The 19,639-nt window shown below is 38.6% G+C and overlaps 1 protein-coding gene across 16 annotated transcripts in view; it reads right to left on the bottom strand.

Moving 5' to 3' along the window:
- Positions 1–19,639, bottom strand: part of SYTL2 (synaptotagmin like 2) — a 104,908-nt gene that overhangs the window by 9,023 nt on the left and 76,246 nt on the right. For 6 of the 16 annotated variants that reach the window (XM_036028716.1, XM_028515991.2, XM_036028714.1 and 3 more), the window contains exons 9-16: positions 16,887–16,988; positions 14,895–14,948; positions 13,598–13,645; positions 9,687–9,781; positions 6,752–6,871; positions 5,237–5,406; positions 4,043–4,145; positions 1,827–1,997 (exon numbers count right to left, since the gene is read on the bottom strand). In XM_036028716.1, coding sequence (XP_035884609.1) covers positions 1,827–1,997; positions 4,043–4,145; positions 5,237–5,406; positions 6,752–6,871; positions 9,687–9,781; positions 13,598–13,645; positions 14,895–14,948; positions 16,887–16,988 — 863 coding nt within the window. Of the gene's footprint in view, positions 1–1,826; positions 1,998–4,042; positions 4,146–5,236; positions 5,407–6,751; positions 6,872–9,686; positions 9,782–13,597; positions 13,646–14,894; positions 14,949–15,161; positions 15,245–15,351; positions 15,486–16,886; positions 16,989–19,639 lie in introns of those variants that run through there. The other 10 variants (XM_028515992.2, XM_028515994.2, XM_036028720.1 and 7 more) reach the window with 7 other exon arrangements.

Raw genomic sequence — 19,639 nt, 5'->3', positions numbered from 1 at the left:
TGTTTTTCATAAAAACATGTTTTAATAATCATTCATCCAGCTCATAAAACAATGTATTTATATTATCTTTCTTTGAAAGAGTGGGAAGAGCATGGGAACGTAGAGGTACGGGGAAAGCCAAATACCACATTGTCTAAGCTGCATTAACCTGGTTATTTCAGACCAAATGAGTAGCTATCTACAAGAATAATAAAGACTGGGCAATAATTTTAAAATGTATATCTATTATTTTCAAGTATATGAGAGATGGTTTTACTTTCAAAATCTGGTCCTTTAGAGCCTTATTTCCAAAACTTGGCCAAGCATCAGAAACATAAGGTAAGTTAGTTCAAAATGAATACTTTTGGCAACTTCTGAGGAGTTCAGTTGGATCTAGCAAGTTTTGGGTAGGGCTAGAAATACAGGTGTTACAGGTGATTTTTGATGTGACATTTAGGAAGCTTTTCTTAAAGAACAGTCTTATTATGTAGATACTAAATAACGGCTTGTATTAATTGTTTATATGTATCAATTGCAGCTATGATGGACTAGCTGGGATCATGTCAACCCTCACACCAAGAACAAAAATCAGTTACAAAGTCTACTTGAAGGTAAAAAAGGATTATTAAGACAAACAGAACTCAAACAGACAAGATGTTGGAGCCTGACATTTTTCTCTATTTCCCACTTTGAGGCATTGTTAATTAATTGTTAAGTAATGCCTGATTGTTAAGTAATGCCAAGCTGAGAGAATAAAAAAACCTAGCAGAAAGAGACTAAGAAGCTGAGCAGGGCTTTTGGAAATCTCGTAGGGCTGGGGAGACAAAAACTGAAGTCCACAGCCAGCTAAGGAGGAATGGCCTTAGCTGATATTCTAGACCAGTGGTTCTCAAAGTATGATCCACAGGCCAGCATCATCAGTGCCTGGAAACTTGTTGGAAATGCTTATTCTTGGGACCAGATCTCACTAAATCAGAAACCTTGGGAATAGGGCCCAGATATCTATGTTTTAATAAGTCCTTCAGGTGAGTTAGAATCATGCTAGAGTTTGATTCCTTCCCTGGTCTTTTCATTTGGAGCCCCTGAAGGGCCACGGCCTCAGAATATGGGCAAACAAGAACTAGATGGACCACATGAAAACCAAACCCCAGCTTCTCATCAGTTCACTCCCAGACTAGATTGAGGTGGTCTGTCCCTACTCTGTGTGTCAAAAACAAAAGTAAATTCTTTCAAATTATCCCTGGAATTTTTCATATGCAATGTCCAGCATGCAATAACAAATGAATAGACATACTAGGACAAAGGACCTAGTATGTCCATTCATTTAATAAACAAATAAAATAAATAAAATGAATATGTCTATTTATTTCATTAACAAATAAAATAAAAATAAAATATTTAGATAAGACTCATAAAAGTTTAAGATACTGGAGTTTTCAGATACACACTTCAAATAACTTGGATTAACATATAAAGATATTGTCAAGAGGGAGAATTTTAGCAGAGAAATGGAGTTTATAAAAAGAATCAAATGAAAATATAAATCTGAAGAATAATTGAAAACTTACAGATGGGTATCACAGTGGATTAGACATAGAAGATAAGAAAATTGTTGAACTGAAAGATAGGTTAGCAAAAAAACAGCCAAACTAAAGCATACAGAGGGGAAAAGAGAAAATACAGAAAAGAGAATAAGAGACATATAAGACAGTGAAAGGAGAGAATGATCCCAAACTATGGATAAGTATTCTGAATGAAAATGCACTTTCATAGTAGCTTCCTCCTACACACCAGGCCTCCAACCAACTAATCAACCAACCAACCAACCAAAAAACTCTTGAACTTACCTTCCGCTTTAGAGGATACCACTTCAATTGTTTATTCTGCTTGTTGTCCCAATCCCAAGTTTCCAAATCAAGTTCCACTTCCCCTAGAAAGCTATTGCGTTTAAATGTATCCCGATGCCATACAGACAGGTTCAGCTTCTGTGTCTTTAAGGTTTGCTTTTCAATTTTATACTGCAGTTCAAAGAAGGAAATTAAAGTAGTGAATAAGATTACTTTATGCCAAAGTTATGACATAGAGATGAAAAGTCATCTGTGCAAATCAGATCTTCTCATCTGTTAGACTCCCAGTCTCAAGAATACTGCAAAGTCATCTTATTCTAAGTGTCTTGTTTCAAAGAGCTAAAACCCATCTTTCACAAAAGCTGATTTTCTTTGCCCCTTTGGAAAAAGCAAACTGTGGCTCAAATATCATAGCTGGTAATAGCTCTCTAAAAACAAAAGCCAATTATTCAATTTTTACTGGATGTTTTTAGTTCTAACTAGGTAGAACATAAATCAAATTTAGTCTAAAAATACAAGTGAAGTTTAATTCAACGGTCTGTTTCCTATCTAAGGAAAAGGTATATTTTTCAATATACTGTATTTTTTAGAGCAGTTTCAGATGCACAGCAAAACCAAGTGCAAAGTATGAAGAGTTCCCATGTAGACTTACCCCCTATGCTCCCAACATCTCCCACTTGATATCCTACAGGGACAAGGAATTTCTCAAGCAAAGATGTGCTTGTTTTTTCTTGCTTCAAATGGTCAAGTGGAAAATATTTGGCATCCTAAAAGTTTTTTTTGTCTAAAACACAGTCACTCCTTGATTATATGTAATCATGGAAGGGATAATAGTACTTCTAATCTAAAAATAATCTCTATTTGGCTTTATGATGTACTACTCCTTGAATGTCCATTTTAGGTGTACCAGACTTGTTTTTCTCTGAGTTCACTATTTAAATTATTTGGCTTTTTGTGAGTGTAGGGCTGAAGTAGCTGACCTAGAACTAGCCAAGGTGCTGAGGTATATCATAGTCAAACTGTAATTAAGAACTTGCTACAGAAAATCCACAAAAAATTCACCCCTGGGTGACTGAGAATTAATTTAATGTGACTTCTTTTCTCAGATGATAACCAAATACTTGGACAGAGTTTTCAGAAAGAGGGAATGAATAATACTTCTATTTGTAGTTTTAAATGATCTGTTACTCATGACTAAGATAGCATGGTGCAGTTTGGGGGGAAAAGAATATGGGTATTTGAGTCAGGTACTTTCATTCATCTGTCCATCCATCTACCCTCCCAACAAACATTTCTTGAGTACCTATCCCAGACACTGTACCAAAAGTCAACATTTATTTAGTGTTTAATGTATACTCATCTCTTTATATATTCACAACTACTGAGAATGTTAAAAGGTAGGTATTATTATTATCTCCCTTTTGCAGGTGTGAAGTACAGACTGATTAAATCATTTATGCAAGGGCACTAAGTTTTAAAACAGCACAGAATTGGTCCCTGCCCTCAGGGAACTTACAATTTAACCAGAAAGCAGACAATCCATAGAGTGCTGGAAGTTAATATAGCCTGTTATAAAACAGGAAAACTGAGGCAGCAGACAGCAGGGGGACTGTGAGGTTAAGGCCAGCTGCTCACAGGAAGAGGTGTTTAAGGCTTCAGGAGGTGGTTAAGGATAGAATGTGGGGAAGAATATTCCAGCCTGAGGAAACATGAAAGTCCCAGCAATGTGAGAAAAAGTAGCTCTTCCAAAGAATAGAAGGAGTCAGGTATGCTGATCAAAATCTGTGACTGAAAAGGTGAGGCTGGAGCTCAGGTTGTGAAGGGCCTGGTGTGCATGTGAGGGTTGGACTTGACACTAATGGTGATTGGGATTCTAAAACCCTTTAAGCAAAGAAATACTATGATCAGTTATGCTTTTTGGATCATTTTGGTTGCAATGCTCAATTTCATCAGTTGTGTATCCTTTCCCCATCTGTGAGTTACAGATAATAATACCTGCCTGCCAGGGCATGCAGGGAGTGAATGAGATAATGCCTACAATATTCGTGATACATCATCTCATACAAAACAGTTTCTCAGAAAATGTTTATTCCTTTCCTTCTCATCTCTTGGTAACTGACTTCATCTGTAGAGATACTATCCAAGAAGACATGGCTAGTTACACACACAGGTAGGTCACCATTTAGGATTTTCCTAGATAGGGATTTCATAGATACCCGCAGTATCTCGTTATACACAGGATTCAAGGTTTTCTTCACTATAAGCGTTTTCTTCTTGCCCATTTTGCCCTTGTCTGGTAACAGGTAAGTCTTCACATATCTAAAAAGAGAATTAAACAGATAAGAAGGTCAGAGAAAATGAAAGGGATGTTTAAACCTCTATTTTCAAAAATGCATTGAAAATGGACAGATACAATTCCTTCATGATAATGAGAAAAGCGGTAAGTAACAAATGTTCTCACCAATGCCTTTATACTAAACGTTTAAAGCTATTTCAGTGGAATTGATCATGAATTCCTCACTTTGGCCTCATGTAATCGGGGGAGGGGATAATAGACCTCTAACATAGTGCTTAATTCACTAACTTTTTTTCCTATTAAGAAAGGCTTTGGTATTTGCAGAATTATTTTTTAAAGTTTTTGTTACTGTTTTGAAATAAAATTAATCTTGACATACACCTAGTTCAAGCCATATTCAATGCAAAAACAAAAACAAAAAACACCCCAATATTGAGCTCAGTTCTTTTTTAAAAAAAAAAAAAAAGAAGAAAGGATTGGGTTTATGCTAGCAAAATGACGACGAATCAGACTTCTGCACAGGCATAAGTGGGGAACACCATTCAACTTTTGCAAATAAACTGAAATGCAATTAAACTTGTGATTCCAAAGGTGAATTGGTAATCCCCCTTAAAGTGCTTCTGCGGAATACAGTTCAAATATGGAAACTACCTCATTCAAGAATCTTAACTAATCCTGTACCACTGAACATTGTGTAGTATGCCCACATGTCCCTGATTTTAGAGAAAGTTTGAGAGTGATGTGGAAAGAGAACAGGGTCCAGGGTTCAAGCCCTCATTCCTCATTTTGCTGCTGAGTGTCTGAATTTATGTAACTAGGCTGCTTCTCTTATCTGGCCCTTGTTTCCTTATCTGTAAAAAGAAGAAACTAGAAAATAGGACCTTAAAAGTTCCTTCCAATTTGAGACTGTGTGCATCTCTGATATTTTTGCAGTTGAATAAGCTCAGTGTGTGAATATATAAAGTAAATAAAACAGCATTCCTCTCCATCCAACTTTTCCTTTTAAACAGTCCTTTTAACAGAGTCATACACAAACCCTCCCTTCAACTACTTTCTTGCCTTCCCAATTTCTACAGGTTAACTAAGAGAAAATAGTGACTCCGAGTGTACTTACGGGTCTGAACGTTGCTTTTTAACGTCTGCAGCTGCTAAGTCTTTACACTGGGCCACAAAGATATGCAGCTCCTTCAGGGAGTCCACATAGTCAACTGCGAACTGAATACTTCCTTTGACTTCCAGGTTGCCAAAGTCTCCACTGTACACGCTCATCACACTGCCACTCACCTGAAAGCATTGGAAACACACAGTGTTTGTCTCCATCTCGTTCTTGAGCCCAACACAGGGATCATGGATGTAATCATTGCTTGCCATCATAAAAGCAGTTTATTTTATATGGCATAGAGACACACCAACACACAACCTGACATGATATACATGATATGACTAGTGTTCTAAAAAAAATTGCCGTAGGAGGCATAGAAGAAAAATAAAATGCAAAGCTATTTAGATGCTGGCTCATTACACAGCAGGTTGCTTTTATGGTGAGGGGTTTTCAGAGGTCCATTTTTGGGCATGCTTAGTATTGAAAATGTTAAAGAAAGAGGATGTGAGAAACCCCACGCACACAAATCACAGTGACACTTGCTCTATCAAATTTCCAAGGCACTAAAAAGGAATTTTACTATGTTACTCATCTGCTGAGTCTAGGAAAATGCTTACTGAACCATATGCTTTTAGAGGTCAGGAAGGGTCGAAAAGGGATGATTGATGAAGGGAGTTTAAAGCCTTCCCAAGACTATATGTTAGATTGTTGTCAGCAGAAATTAAATAGATTCTAAAAAAAGAAGTTTGAGAAATGTGAAGCTAGTAACACATTTTTAAATAATTCATTTTTTTATTGTAGAGGCTAGTAAGGATTTATGCACAACTTTATTGTTTGTTTAGCACACCTTGTGAGATATGTGCATGTATATCGGAGAAATATTTGGGTTAGTGTATGTAGATATATTTACACATATATATTCCTACACATATACTACATGCACACAGAATTACCTCACTTTATGAAAGAAGTTCTATGTGAAGGAAAACTTTCTAGATCAAAACTGAGCAACAATACTTAGGGAGCTTTGCTTTTAAAACCCTGTTCAGAATCATAAGACAAAGAATCACCGCTCCTATTCTTTAATGCGAATCAGTACTTTTACCTTATCAGGCTTGCTGAGAGAGAGAGAGAGAGAGAGAGAAAGAGAGAGAGAGGGGTACGATTCCATACCTGTCAGTGGTATATAAAAGTATTTCTGCTATAAACAGACTTGATAAGTTACCCATTTTTTTTGCACAGAAAAATTTAGTGGTTCATTTTGTTGGTAATTTAGGTTTATTTTTGAAAAAATAAAAATCATATTGATTTATAATGAATATGAATTCTTATGCTTAAACACGCACATACACACACACACACACAGGAGGATTTAGCTAGCCAGAAGCTAATGGTGGGTGAGAGGAAAAGCTCATGCCCTTGGGATCTGAGAATCACAACAGGAGGCGATTTTACGGTAGCAGGAGCATGGCAGTGCAAGGTTCACAGAAGCGGTGGGCTATTAACACGGAGCCTTTGTTTACATACAGAAGACAAGGACGTCATGCCAGAGGAGCTGCTAAGATTGGTTAAAGAGCTGGGGCTCTTCTTGTGTCTGCTGAGCTGGTAACTGCTTTCTGATGCTGTATCTGTTTCTCTGTCATCACTCTACAAAACATCATATAATATATACACAATTTAAATTCAGAATGAGTCAAGATTAGAATCTGTTTAGATAAAGACAGTATCTTGGTATCACATTGATCTGACATTTCCCAAGGTCAAAGGACACGAGTGCTAATTGCCAGGGAATGGGATGCAGGATAAGGTGGGTGGTCTGCCTGCCTTGGGCCTCACCTACAGAGAAGAGTGGTGCTTAGTTACCAAAATAACGGTAATTTTGGGACCTACAAGGTGGTCCCAAGGTGCTACAGAGGACAGCACTACTGTGAGCTTCTTGTTACTCTCTTAATGCTACATACATATGTTTCTTGGAGAACTTTATTGATATGCATGAGAAATTAACTTTACCCAGGCAATAAGTTCTAAGTTTTACTGTAAAAACATAAAATGTCATTATGTGTTATTAACATAGCCTTAACTTCCCTAAAAATCAAATTAAACTAGGAAAAACAAATGGCAGCCTGATTTGTTCCAACTAAAAGTGATACGGTTAATCAATATTAGGCTACCTCGCATGTGTTCCTGTAGTGCTCTTGTGCTCATATTTTTGTTGCTCTAGGGAAGTAGATTAAATCGTGCATTCTACCTACATTGGATTTTAATACATTTTTGAAAAAATATAGCAACAAGATGCTTATTTTATATATGTCCCAGAGAATATTTACCTGGATCAAGAAAGTAGCCATAATAAATTTTATTATATTTAGATCTAAAGATTTTTAGATGGTAGTCTTAAAAAATCCATGATTCCGAATGAGCTCCTTTGGAAGTTAAAGTTTACAGGGCAGTTCAGTGGTTCCGGGAATCAGGGCAACACCTTTATGAAGTAGTTAGTTCATGCGGACATATTCTAGAGCCATGCACTTATGTATCAATATAACAGATGCCAATTAAAGTGCAGATCAAGAAAGGAGTTAAAAAAACAACAAAAAATTTACAACCTGTATGAATGAGAAAAGAACCCTCCAGGATTAAAAACATATCCAACCCTTTTTAGTATCTCTGTTGTCACATTCTCCCCCCACAGGCTTACAGTCCCTTCCCTCTACCATAGCATGCACTACGTTTTGCCTCATGTATCAGCTCATTGATGAGTTACTGGAAGGATGGGACCCTGTCTTGTTAACCTGGAACACTGACTTTTCATACAGCTGACACTCAACACATGTCACTGATGCTAAGCCTCAAAGGGCCCATGGACAGAGGAGCAAGGCCTGATTTCATCTCCACATCCTCTAACATTCAGTCCAACCCGTGTACTACTTTGAAAGGTAAAATGATACGGCTTAACTTGGCATCTCTGATGCACAAACTCAAATGATTTGGACTCTATTGTGAGGCAGCAGGTTAAAACTGAAGGAAGGACAAAAATAAAAAGCCAGAAACTGGTGTCATTTGTCTCTCAGATCATTATATGGTTCATTCATATGAAGACCAAACCATATTTACAAAGGTATGAAAGCACAGTTGGCCTCCAGCTAATGAATTAGTTTCAAAGAATGAGTGGTTCCTCCCAAAGTAACTGCAATGTGGGCTCTTACAAATATTCAAGGGCTAACTATGTGTAGGTACAGTGCATCTAAGGCCCGAGGATGGTGCCCAGGAGCGGGGTAGACAAGGTGTAACTTGCATGTTGTCTACAGCTTTCCTCGCATTCTACCTACAAAGAGAATGCTTGAGGATGAAGCTTTTTATTTCATCATCAAAAATCAGATCCACACTGCAAACAGTAACCACTAACATTATTGGGTACCCACCATGTGCCAGGCCCTGTGCTATGCATTCTCCCCACATCATCTCACTGACTCCTCACAACCTAATGAGGTGGGTACTAAGAAGCCAGACTCAGGGAAGTTAAAGGACTTGCTATGATCACACAGCAAATTAGTAGCGTAGCCAGGACTGGGAATGCCTGACTCCAAAGCTCAGGCTCCTACTTACCTGGCTATAAGAACATGGAATCTTAATGAGTTACAGTTCTACATAGCTGTTGGATTTTGGGAAAGTTACTTAACCTCTCTGAGGTTCCCTATTTTTTTTAAATAAAATGGAGAAAATATTGCCACATTTTGTTAGTGAGAGTTAGATAACAGCCCAAATATTAAATACCTGGTACTCACTAGATACTCAGTGAATAGTAGATAATAGTCATGTTCTTACTTGAGACAGTAGGTATAATGGTTAACAGTGTGGGAGTCAGATCTGGCCTCCAGTCCTGGTTCAACCTCTTTCTAGCTGAGTGAGGTGACTTCACCTCTCTTAGCTGTTTCCTCATCTGTAATATCTAGGGATAATGATGGTGCCCATCTCCTAGGGTTGTTGGAGGATTAAATGAGATTATGTATATAATGTATATAAAGTGCCTATGCTCAGTAGATATCCTTGATTTTGCTATGTCATTGTTACTTTATTATTTTAACAAATGTTTTCTAGCTAGACATGCTACTTAGACTAAGCTTTCACAAACCACCTGTACTCTAAACTATGGAGGAGTAGTTAGTTCCTGCCAAAATATTTTTGTCTAGATTTCTCATTTTGTACCCACTTTGAAACAAAAGCCACATTCCCAAATCTATGCAATTTGACTTCACTACCAAAAAGAGTTACTGTTTGAGTCCAATGAGACATGCCTTGCCTTTTTCCAGATCAACAACACTACCTCTATTGATATGAAAGGCAAGGGTCAGTTCTGCTAACCTCTGGTCTCTGCCATGGCTGAATACAAACACCCCAACTCACTTGGCACAGCAAATCCACTTATTTGATTCCATTTTTGTGAAGGCACAAAAGATAAACTTGCCTCATCTTGGAGAAATGCTGGAACAGACTTGCTCATCCTTTTGAGTTTGTCGGGGTGAGAAAATTGATTATCAGGCTGTGAAGGCACTGTGGAAACTAAACAGCAGCATTTCTGTTCAAATTATCTTTACAATTGTCAGATAAACATAAGGCATAAGTTCAAAATACATTTTTCTTTCATCTATGAACAGAGATGTTTTTGTAAAATGGTTAAAGGCTCAGTAGTTCACATGCACAGGATCATAAGGTAAGCAACATGCTGTTTTTATAAACTAATTATAGAGAGAAAACTAGCAAGGAGTTGAACCAAATAGAAAATAAAAATTAATTTAAAAACCATTTGCTTTTATTGAACTGGAGCTGGATTTGAATTATAATAAAACATACTGCCAATGGTCCTGGCCAAGTAGCTCATTGGTTAGAGCATCATCCTGATCCACCAAGGCTGTGGGTTCAATCCCCGATCAGGGCACATTTAAAAATCAACCAATGATTGCATAGATAAGTGAAACAAGAAACTGATTTTTTTCTCCCCATCCCCTCTAAGAATCAATTAAAAAAATTAAAACATACTGCCAATGTGAATTGTTTTTAACTTATTTTTTTCACATCATAGCTTTGAACAAGATCTGTAATTTATTGATTCATCTCCTTGAGATATATTTTTAACATGCTGCAGGCTGAAAAACTATTTCATTGGACAGCAAGGATCTCTGTATATAACTCAATCATAAACATGTCCTGGTTATTGAGTGTCTAAAAAAAGGTTTGTTTGTTTAGTGACTGTGGAGATTACCATGAAAGACCATTATAGTTTTAAAACTAATTGCTTTTTGAAAATAAAAATTATTTTTTAATATTTTTAAAATTTTTTTACAGTTGACTTAAGTTCCAGGCATAGAACCCAGAGATTAGACATTATATAACTTACAAATATATTACCCTTCTGCTACCATAGTTACTACAATACCATTGACTACATTCCCACTGCTCTACTTTCCATCCCATGATATCCTGTACCTACTGACCAATTTGTGCTTCATAACCCCTTGGCTGTTTTGACCCAGTCACCCCACAACCTCCCCGATGGCAACTGTCCAAGTGTTCTCTATAAGTCTGTTTCTGTTCTGCTCATTTGTTTGTTTTTTTAGATTTCACATATTAGATACCTGTCAACTCAAAGAATTTTCAATACAAATACCCAAGGCCAAGTTTGAATGATTCAAGTAAGGATACTCTTAGGACTTAATATGAAAATGTAGCACATGGTTTCTTTCTGATACAGTAAGCATATGTGTGGAAGTAACAGTAAAATGATGAAATTTATTCCTAATTTGTGGAACTCTAGTTTAAAAGCTCTTTCCTTCTTTGTCTAAGGATCACAATGTCGAAGCTTTTTTTGTGGTGAATCAGAGCTTTTATATTCAACGAGTTCATACTGTTCAAAGCATTCAGAGCAATGCCTGGTACATGGTAGGCCCTACACAAGTATCTGTTAAACGAATAAATACTATCTGATAGAAATTCTCTAAGTTATCTTTACAGTGTGATACAAATATATTGACTTTATCACTGAAAGCGATACTAGGAAGATGAAAATCAAATTATATTTCTATATATAACTCAAAAGGCTCAGATTCAGCTCTAAGCATTAGCTAAATGGAATCTAAGTGAAGGAACACTGAAAACTGAGCTACACATATTAAGTATTTGCTTATTTACAGAGTAGGTCTCAGCCAGCCTTAGGCTCACACATGTATCAAAATACATTTCCTGTATCTCACAAGATGGCCCCTTGCTTTTGATCACTTGCCATCACACAACAATGCATATGTGCGTGGACTCGGCGACTTACACAGAAGCAGGGTGACATCTGGTCCCAGAAGGGCACAGGGCAGCCCAGAGAGCATGCAAAAATTGTTATCATGACACTGCTCCCTGTTATTTTAAAAGTATACACCCAGTACTCAGCCCTGGCTGGCGTAGCTCAGTGGATTGAGCACGGGCTGGGAACTAAAGTGTCCCAGGTTCGATTCCCAGCCAGGGTACATTCCTGGGTTGCAGGCCATAAACCCCAGCAACCGCACATTGATGTCTCTCTCTCTCTCTCTTTCTCTCTCTCTCTCTCTCTCCCCCTTCCCTCTCTAAAAATAAATAAATAAATAAAATCTTAAAAAAAAAAAAAGTATACACCCAGTACTCAAACATGCCAGTTATACATTTATTGGGATTTATTATGTCTTGATCATGTATTTCATTTTCTTCAGTAAACCATTTAAAAAATTTAAATTTTTCAATTAAAGTGGACATTCAATATTATATTAGTTTTAGGTATACAGATCATGCATTTCATTTTGTCTCGTATGGTAAGAATACACTCTTCACTAGAGAAAAGAAATAATCTCAGCCCAAGGATTAAGAGTCATCTTGGAAAATATCATAAAAAAGAGAATTTATCCAGAATTCACTGCATGATTAGTCTATTTGCTTTGACCAATAACCAGGAGATCACCAATGAAGATGTAGCTATGTCGACTACATCTGTACCTACATAGCTACATCTATGCAGAGGCAGATAGGTATACCTATACTTTGTTTTTACTCTTCAGTCTAAATATTGAACAAAACAGCCAGATGAAATAAAATGCCCAGATTTAAGGGTTTTCCAGTTCAAAAGCAACTGGAAAAGCCCCTTACCCACCACCCCTGAAGGGCAGAAGTCTTGTTTCCTCTGCAGCAGCCAGACAGAATAACACCAAGGACTGAAGCCCACATTGCCGTGTTTCCTAGGTAGTTCTTAAGAATTTGTCAGGTCATGTGCTAAAGCTCAGCACCTTCATCTTGGGCAGGACTGCATGAGCGAAGTTTCAGCTTTCAGACAAGATGTCGCCGCTTTCTAGCATCAGCACTTTGTTTCCCTTTTGAATGGCTCCTTCTCCTTCGTTTAAGCTGCTCTTCTCATTAAGACCGAGGAGCACATCCAAAGAGTGCTGGGAGACTGTTATGAAAACCCCCTGGACTCCTGAGGGCAGGCATGCGCATCATGACCTGCAGACCTCCAGTGCCTACAACTGGGACACTGACTGAGCTGGGAGGTCACTCACGCATATCTCCCTGCTTTGCTTGCCCACAAACACCTTTTCAATGTGCTATGTGCCCCCAACATCATAGTCACAGTTAACCACAGCAGTCTTAAGATTGAACAGAAAAGAGTGAAGAAGCATAATCTTTGCTTGGTCATGAATATTAATTAGTTGACAGGCATGAACCACCACAAGTGTACACTTATTTCCTAAGATTCAGATATTCACTTGTTTTACATGTTGAATATATCCTGTTTGAGTCCAATTTTAAACCTCAGAGCTTACTCCCTGGACATCATAAAACTGGCTTCTGTAGATATGCAGAGAAGCATACATAACCATACTACACACTCACTGTCAAAGTACAGTTCTTTCTTAGATCCAAATAAATTGTAAATTGCTCCATTTGTCCAGTCTGTGAAAAGGCCACAAAGGTCCAATACTCAAGACCATACTGCAGCATAAAAGCCAAGTGATATTGGAAGGTGCCAACTTCATTTAAGCAGACTCAAAGAGCAGAGAGACTAGCAAAAGGAAAATATCCAGCATTAACATATACATGTAACACATGTTATATACATATGTATATATAATAGCTTTTTAAAATATATAATTCTCCCTCAGTAGAACTACCAATTAATTTTTCAGCACAGACAGTAGTAAAATGTTTTTAATATAACCCTTGCCAGAATGAAATAGTTTTGTAAGCTGCAAGAGTTTAGCACCAATAATAAAGCTGTGTTATTAATGGGGTTAGTTATTTCAGTGTATTTAACACCATGTACAGTGGCAACATTTAGTCATTTGTGAGAAAGAACCTGCTACTCACTTCCTGGTATGCACTCATTTGTATCGCGTTCCTGATCTGCTTTTTGATCTACTCGGAAGGGCAACATTGAGAATAAATACCATTTTAACAGAAGGATTAACAGACACACGAAAGTAAAGCTCAAATGTCACTTTCATAGCAGAGACTGCAGAATGCGTCTGACCGGTGTTCAGCTTGCTTTCCTCCATTCCCCAGAACAATCTTCATTAGTGTGTCCTCTTCAACTAAAAGTCCAACATCCAGCATAGGAGCTGTTTAGCATCTTTCCTCCAATTCACTAAACCACAGCTTTTAAAATGGAAAGAGCACTCGGCCAGGAGTAATGAGGCTGAGATTCTAGTCCCTGCCCTCCCACCGACTAGCTATAGGATCTTAGACAAGCCACCTAATTTCTTGGAGGTTTTCTTATCTGTAAAACGGAGGTAAAAACCCCTGCCCCAACGACCTCAACAAGGTTGTTGTAAACATAAAATGAGAAAGACAAATCTATTACATAAAAGTAAGGAATGATCTTTGAGGATCTCTGCTGCTGCTTTTATATGGGGAGGCTCAGTGAATATACATTGTTATTATTCTAGTGAAAGCAATTTAGAAAACAAAATTCCAGCATACAAATATAAATTACACATTTGCATAAATGCTGAACTTGAAAACTCAGACTCATTTCTATCCCTCCCTTCCCCCACCAGGGCATTATTACCCTAATTCATTTTATAACTAAACCAAGTAATACCTGAGCAACTGAAAATCTTCAAAACCTTCTGGCCACTTAATGTTCAGAATCGGTTCATTTTATACTTGGTATGTTCGTAGTTATTTACATGAACAGAGGCAGAATTCCCACTTTTGTTCTGGGAGCCTTTCCTTTGAATTTAAAGCATGAAGCCCCATGTCTGCTCAGAGCGATCTATATGCTGAGACATGATTATCAAATATAAGAATAACTTAATCCAGGAACCCACTCCAGTCTCCCAGCCTTCACAGGGAGTTCTGCCAGTCAGAGTAGCAAAAATCAGCTCACATCCATAGAAATACAATTGCCTATTTATAGAAACTCTTGCTTCCCAGGGTCTCTAAAGAGATCCTCGCAATGCTGTCACCAGCAGAAGCCTTAGGAATACAAACAGTTAGTATTAAATTCACCAAGTCAGAACCGTTTTATAATAACTTAGGCACCATTCATCACAGAGTGGCAAATGACGTTTCTATTTTTTTCAACAGCTGCGTCCCGGTGACTGCCCACACCACCCCAGAATCTAATACACAGACAGACATGCAGACACATAAAGATATTTACCATCTTCAGCACTACGTACTAATTCTTCTGGCAGATTATCTATTTTTGCTTGATCTGTTCAGGAGAAATTAACAAATGGTTAACACGGCTGACCCTTGCCGAGAAAGAACAATGAGACTGTCCCTGAAAGCCCCCGGAGTTGGAAGCAATTAGTCAAGATGCAGTGAGGGGTGCAACCAAGATGTCTCCCCCCCCAAATACTTTCTCTTTAGCCACTTGAGCCAGTGCCATAGCGGGAGCTCCCGTTTCAGCCCCAATGCAGCTTACATCAGCACACTGCTGCACACAGACTCCCAAGGGTTAGAGGGTGAGCTCAGAGCAAGCAGCCAGCCGGCAGCAGGAGAAAGCATGGGGCTGCAACAGCCTCCCTATTCTTCTAAAAAGGGTAAGACACTAGCCATGACTAACACCTTCCCAAACCCACGGTCATTAACAAATATTTCTGTGCACGCATCACCATTTGTGTACGCCTCTGGGAGCCTTGCTTGGGAAGTCAAGTGAAGAGATGTGACTGGGGACCAGCTGCTAAGTGGAATCTTGGCAGGCTAGTATGAGAGTGGGTATCGGTATTTGGAAGGGAACATGCAGGAATACCCATCAGCCGATGGTAATTTTTTTTAACCCTACACATTCCTGAGTACTCTAAAACTGCACCATGGAAAGAGCCCCATGTTTCACAAATAAGAGGTTTGCCAAATTGAACAATTGTTGCTAAGTTGTTTTTTTCTTCCCCCAGGGCCCATCGCCATCAGGAAGAACAGTCGGGGCTGACCCACAAAGGATTGGAAGGCCTTCTCAGCAAGCATTCCTGCGGATGTGGGGGTGGGCCACCTGTTAAGGAGGCTTTAGAGGGAATTCCTGCATTGCGGGGAGTTTGGAATGGGTGGCCTTCAAGGTCCCTTCCAACCCTCGGATTCCAAGATCTTTGGCAGGGTTAGGATTGCATGACGAATTGTGAGCACTGCCTTCGGAGCCCTGGGAATCACTGAATTTTAGAAATTGTTTAGTGGAGTGTTTTTTTCTTCTTTTTAAATTCTGACTTCCTAGTTTCAATTGCAGATGCAAAAAAAGTATTCTAAACATGACAATGGTCAATTTTTAATCGTAGGAGTTTGACAGTGGTTAATTTTCATTCAATAAACTTTCTTTGACCATCTGCAATCCTGAGAGTGTATCTTAGCTGAAAAACAATAAGAACAAAACCACTAGAAGTGGTGATTTCTAAGTCCATTTGTCTGGCGCACAAATCCCTATATACATTATGTGTCACGTTACTACTGAAGAAATCCTTCACCCACTAAAGCAGCAGCCAGGGGGGAATAGTGTGCCTCATGTGTTGTGTGTTAGGTAGTCTTTAGGCTTACAGTTCCAGCAAGAAATGGATGAAAATAAGGGATGAAAGAGAAAGGAGAGTCTTTAGAGCAAGGGACTAATTCATCTCCATAGCATGCAAAATTTATCAGACACCCAACTCTGTCATAAATGCTCTTGATTTTGAACCCCTGCTCTGCTGTATGATACTAAGCAAGTTAGTTTACCTCTTTGAGCTTCATTGTCCTCATCTGTAAACTGGGGAAAACAACTGGTCCCTCACACGGTTACTTTTGCCAGGTGAATAAAATAGTGCAAGTCAAACACTTAGCCAAGTCTTGCCACACAGTACTAGATACATGTTAGTTACTACTACCAGAACCACTAGCTATCACTGTCTTTTAAAACTCACCTTACTTGAATAAACACTCAAACTGGGATTCTTCAATGCAAGGAAACCTGGTGTTTTAGTAACAAAATCTCATGCGTTATTTTAAAAGCAAACCTCTAGCCACTTTCGGACAAGCCTCTTGGGCTCACTTGGGCAAGGTTATTCTCATCTGTTAAGCCCCCCTTTAGGGGTTTCAGTGCACGACAGCATGCGGTGAGGCCACAGAGGAGCACATGAGCAGTTATAAGCTTAGGTGGGGGCAGGAACAATGGGGCAAACTTTATTCTCACTTGATGACTCTGATGAAATGTCTTCTAGACTTTTGGAAGGCATTTTCCTAGCAGCACTCCTTCCCAAAGTTTTCAAAACGGGACTGGGTTCTTCTTCTGAACCTGTTATAAGACAAAACCGATGAACACTGCACAATAAAAAAATAACCCACCAAACTCTTATAACCAATGGACACTGAAATGGTAGGCAGAAAGGAGGCATTGTGCCATAAGCATCTATACCTTTGTTTACTCTATGAAGCATTTCAAAGATGGAAATAAAATTTCTTCACAAATAGTATGTCCTTTACAAAAATAATTTTCCTGGTCAAGAAACATTTGCAAGTATAAATCATACAGAAACAAGATTGCCATATTAATAGAAATGTGATCTCCTAGTCTTCTACACCTCTATTTTAGGCACATGATTTGTTCTGTGCCAGACTTTGAATCATTCCACTTCATTTCTAGCTTTTGAAGACAGCCACAAAGTGGTTTTAGAAGCATTAAAAAAAATTAGCTAAAAACCATAAAAGGCAGGATTCAGATGTTTAACATCTGTGTATAATCTAATACAACACAGATGGGTGAATCGTCCAAATCAACAGATGTAGGCTTTTTTGGGTTTCATAAGCTACTAAAATTTCCATCAAAATATTGGGAAGTGACATGAGGTAGTCAACTTTTTGTTTTGCTAGGCACTTTAGAGGGTAGGGGGTGGCTCTATCACCTATTAATACATTTTCTTTATAAAAGGAGGACCAAAAGGAAAAAAAAAGGTCCATGACCTCGGAATGCAACAACTAGATACATACAACCTTTCAAAGAATTTCCCTGGACCACCCTTCATTTTTCTGTTTCGACAGTACCAACTCCATCATGGGTGACCTTCTGAGTGCTGCCATCAATCACGGATACATTCTCAGGGCCTAGGACAGCAGTTGGCTGACAGTGCTTCAAAAATGTTTGCAAAGCGAATGAGTGATTCCATTAATGAATCAATAACTTTGATTCATTTGAGAACTACTCCAGCCAATACTTCACAGAAACGCATCCTGATTCTGCTCAATGCTAATGGGTGTTCTACAGCAAATGGTTCCAAGATGAATTAGACTGGGGACTCTCTGTGTTCAAAGCTAAAAGGTTTCTCACTATAGACCTTCTTGGAAATTTTAATGCTAATAATGCACATAATCTCCCAGCATTTCCAAAGTCTCTGACAATGGAAACTTTAAAAGAATTTGTTTTTATTTTTTTAGGAGCATGTAGACAGGTATCTGTCAGTTAAAAGCCTAGCCGCAGGTCGGATGTGTTAGGTTGTTCACCAAGTTTTGGTGCCTTTGTAGTCGGGTTCCCCTCTGCTCTCACCACGCCACCCATTTGTTTTAAAATAATTTAGGTTAGAGGATGTGCAAGTGTGACTGTACCATTTTATACCTCTTACAAAGCTTATAATTTTAATATATCTTCTCTGGGCCCTGTCTGGGCCATTATTTAATATTGATTATTTCATTTTTAGATAGGCTTTTTGCTGTTCAACCAGTTAGGCTGGTACACTATAAAAACACCACACACAGTAGGCAACAGTATGCATGGTAAGGGCAGACACGCAAGCCCTCCTCCTTCCGTGGGCCGCTTTGCTCCAGTGATGCGTTGGAGCAGTTTGGCAAACATCTCCTTCACCAAGTTCAACATGCTGACTTATATTCTTGCGTATATCTGGTTTCAGAGATAGGTGTTTCACTTTCCTTTTCTTACCAGAAACATTTGTTATGGGGTCTTCAACTTGATGATTAGGACTAAAAATGCATTCTTTGGTCAGTTTTTAAGAGGCTCCACAGCTACTTGCCAAGGAACCTAAACCTCACAAGGCAGCCACTCAGCAAAGCTTATTTATTCTCATGAGACTGAAGGGAGCTGGAAAGTGAGAAATCCTGTTCAACTCCTAGGAAGGCGATGAACACTAAATGTGCAGCTTTGGTTAAAATGTCCTTCCAGGGAGCATCCTTTGTCATTTCATTACTCTCATCAGGTAACGTATTCCTATTTGTTCCTGGGTTTCTCTGCCCAACCGCCTGTGTTGACTGGAACAGCAAACTGAGACAAATCCTGTGCTTTACAGCCTAGCTGAAACCAGTATCCATGATCCCACTCAGGTGAATATGATAATCACTAAGATCTTGATCCACTTGGCCAAGGCTGGAGACACAGAAATGCAGCAGGCCAGGCAATGCCTTTGTGTGGAATCAGGTGAGGTCATCTGACCAAAGTCATACTCTAGAAGGGGACAGTTGTCTTCAGAACAACTGAAAATGCAAGGGAGAGTGTGGCAACAGAAACACCACAGCACAGGGATCTGAGGAAGCAAAGTGCCAGCCTTGCGCTGTGTCCCTGGTGTTGAGCCATGGCTGCAGTAAACAGTGCCCCTAAAAGGGAAATCTGTACTCATTTGTGGCAATTCCTTGCCACAGATATAACTAGAGAGTTCTGTTTGGATTGCCAGTTATGAAAGAAATTCTAATTATTTCCAGAAGGAAAAGTAACTTGAACATTAGAGGTAGTTTCTAAACACAAAAAGTTCTTTTTAACTTTTCTTAAAACTTTTTAAAAATAGTTTCGAAAAGTTCTAGTGGTGATTAACAAGAGAAAAGTAAAACTCTAGACCACTGCCCTGTGGGTAAAACTGTCTCTATGTAACTTATTTAAAGACTACAAATGGAAATGTAGTTTTTATCAAGAAAGGCTAGGGAGAACTGAAGTCCTAAGAAGAATTT

This window comes from Phyllostomus discolor, chromosome 6 (assembly GCF_004126475.2).
Source record: "Phyllostomus discolor isolate MPI-MPIP mPhyDis1 chromosome 6, mPhyDis1.pri.v3, whole genome shotgun sequence".
In the NCBI taxonomy this organism is placed as follows: domain Eukaryota; kingdom Metazoa; phylum Chordata; class Mammalia; order Chiroptera; family Phyllostomidae; genus Phyllostomus; species Phyllostomus discolor.
Note: the sequence above shows the minus strand (reverse complement) of the source record. Positions and strands in the feature narration are given on the sequence as shown.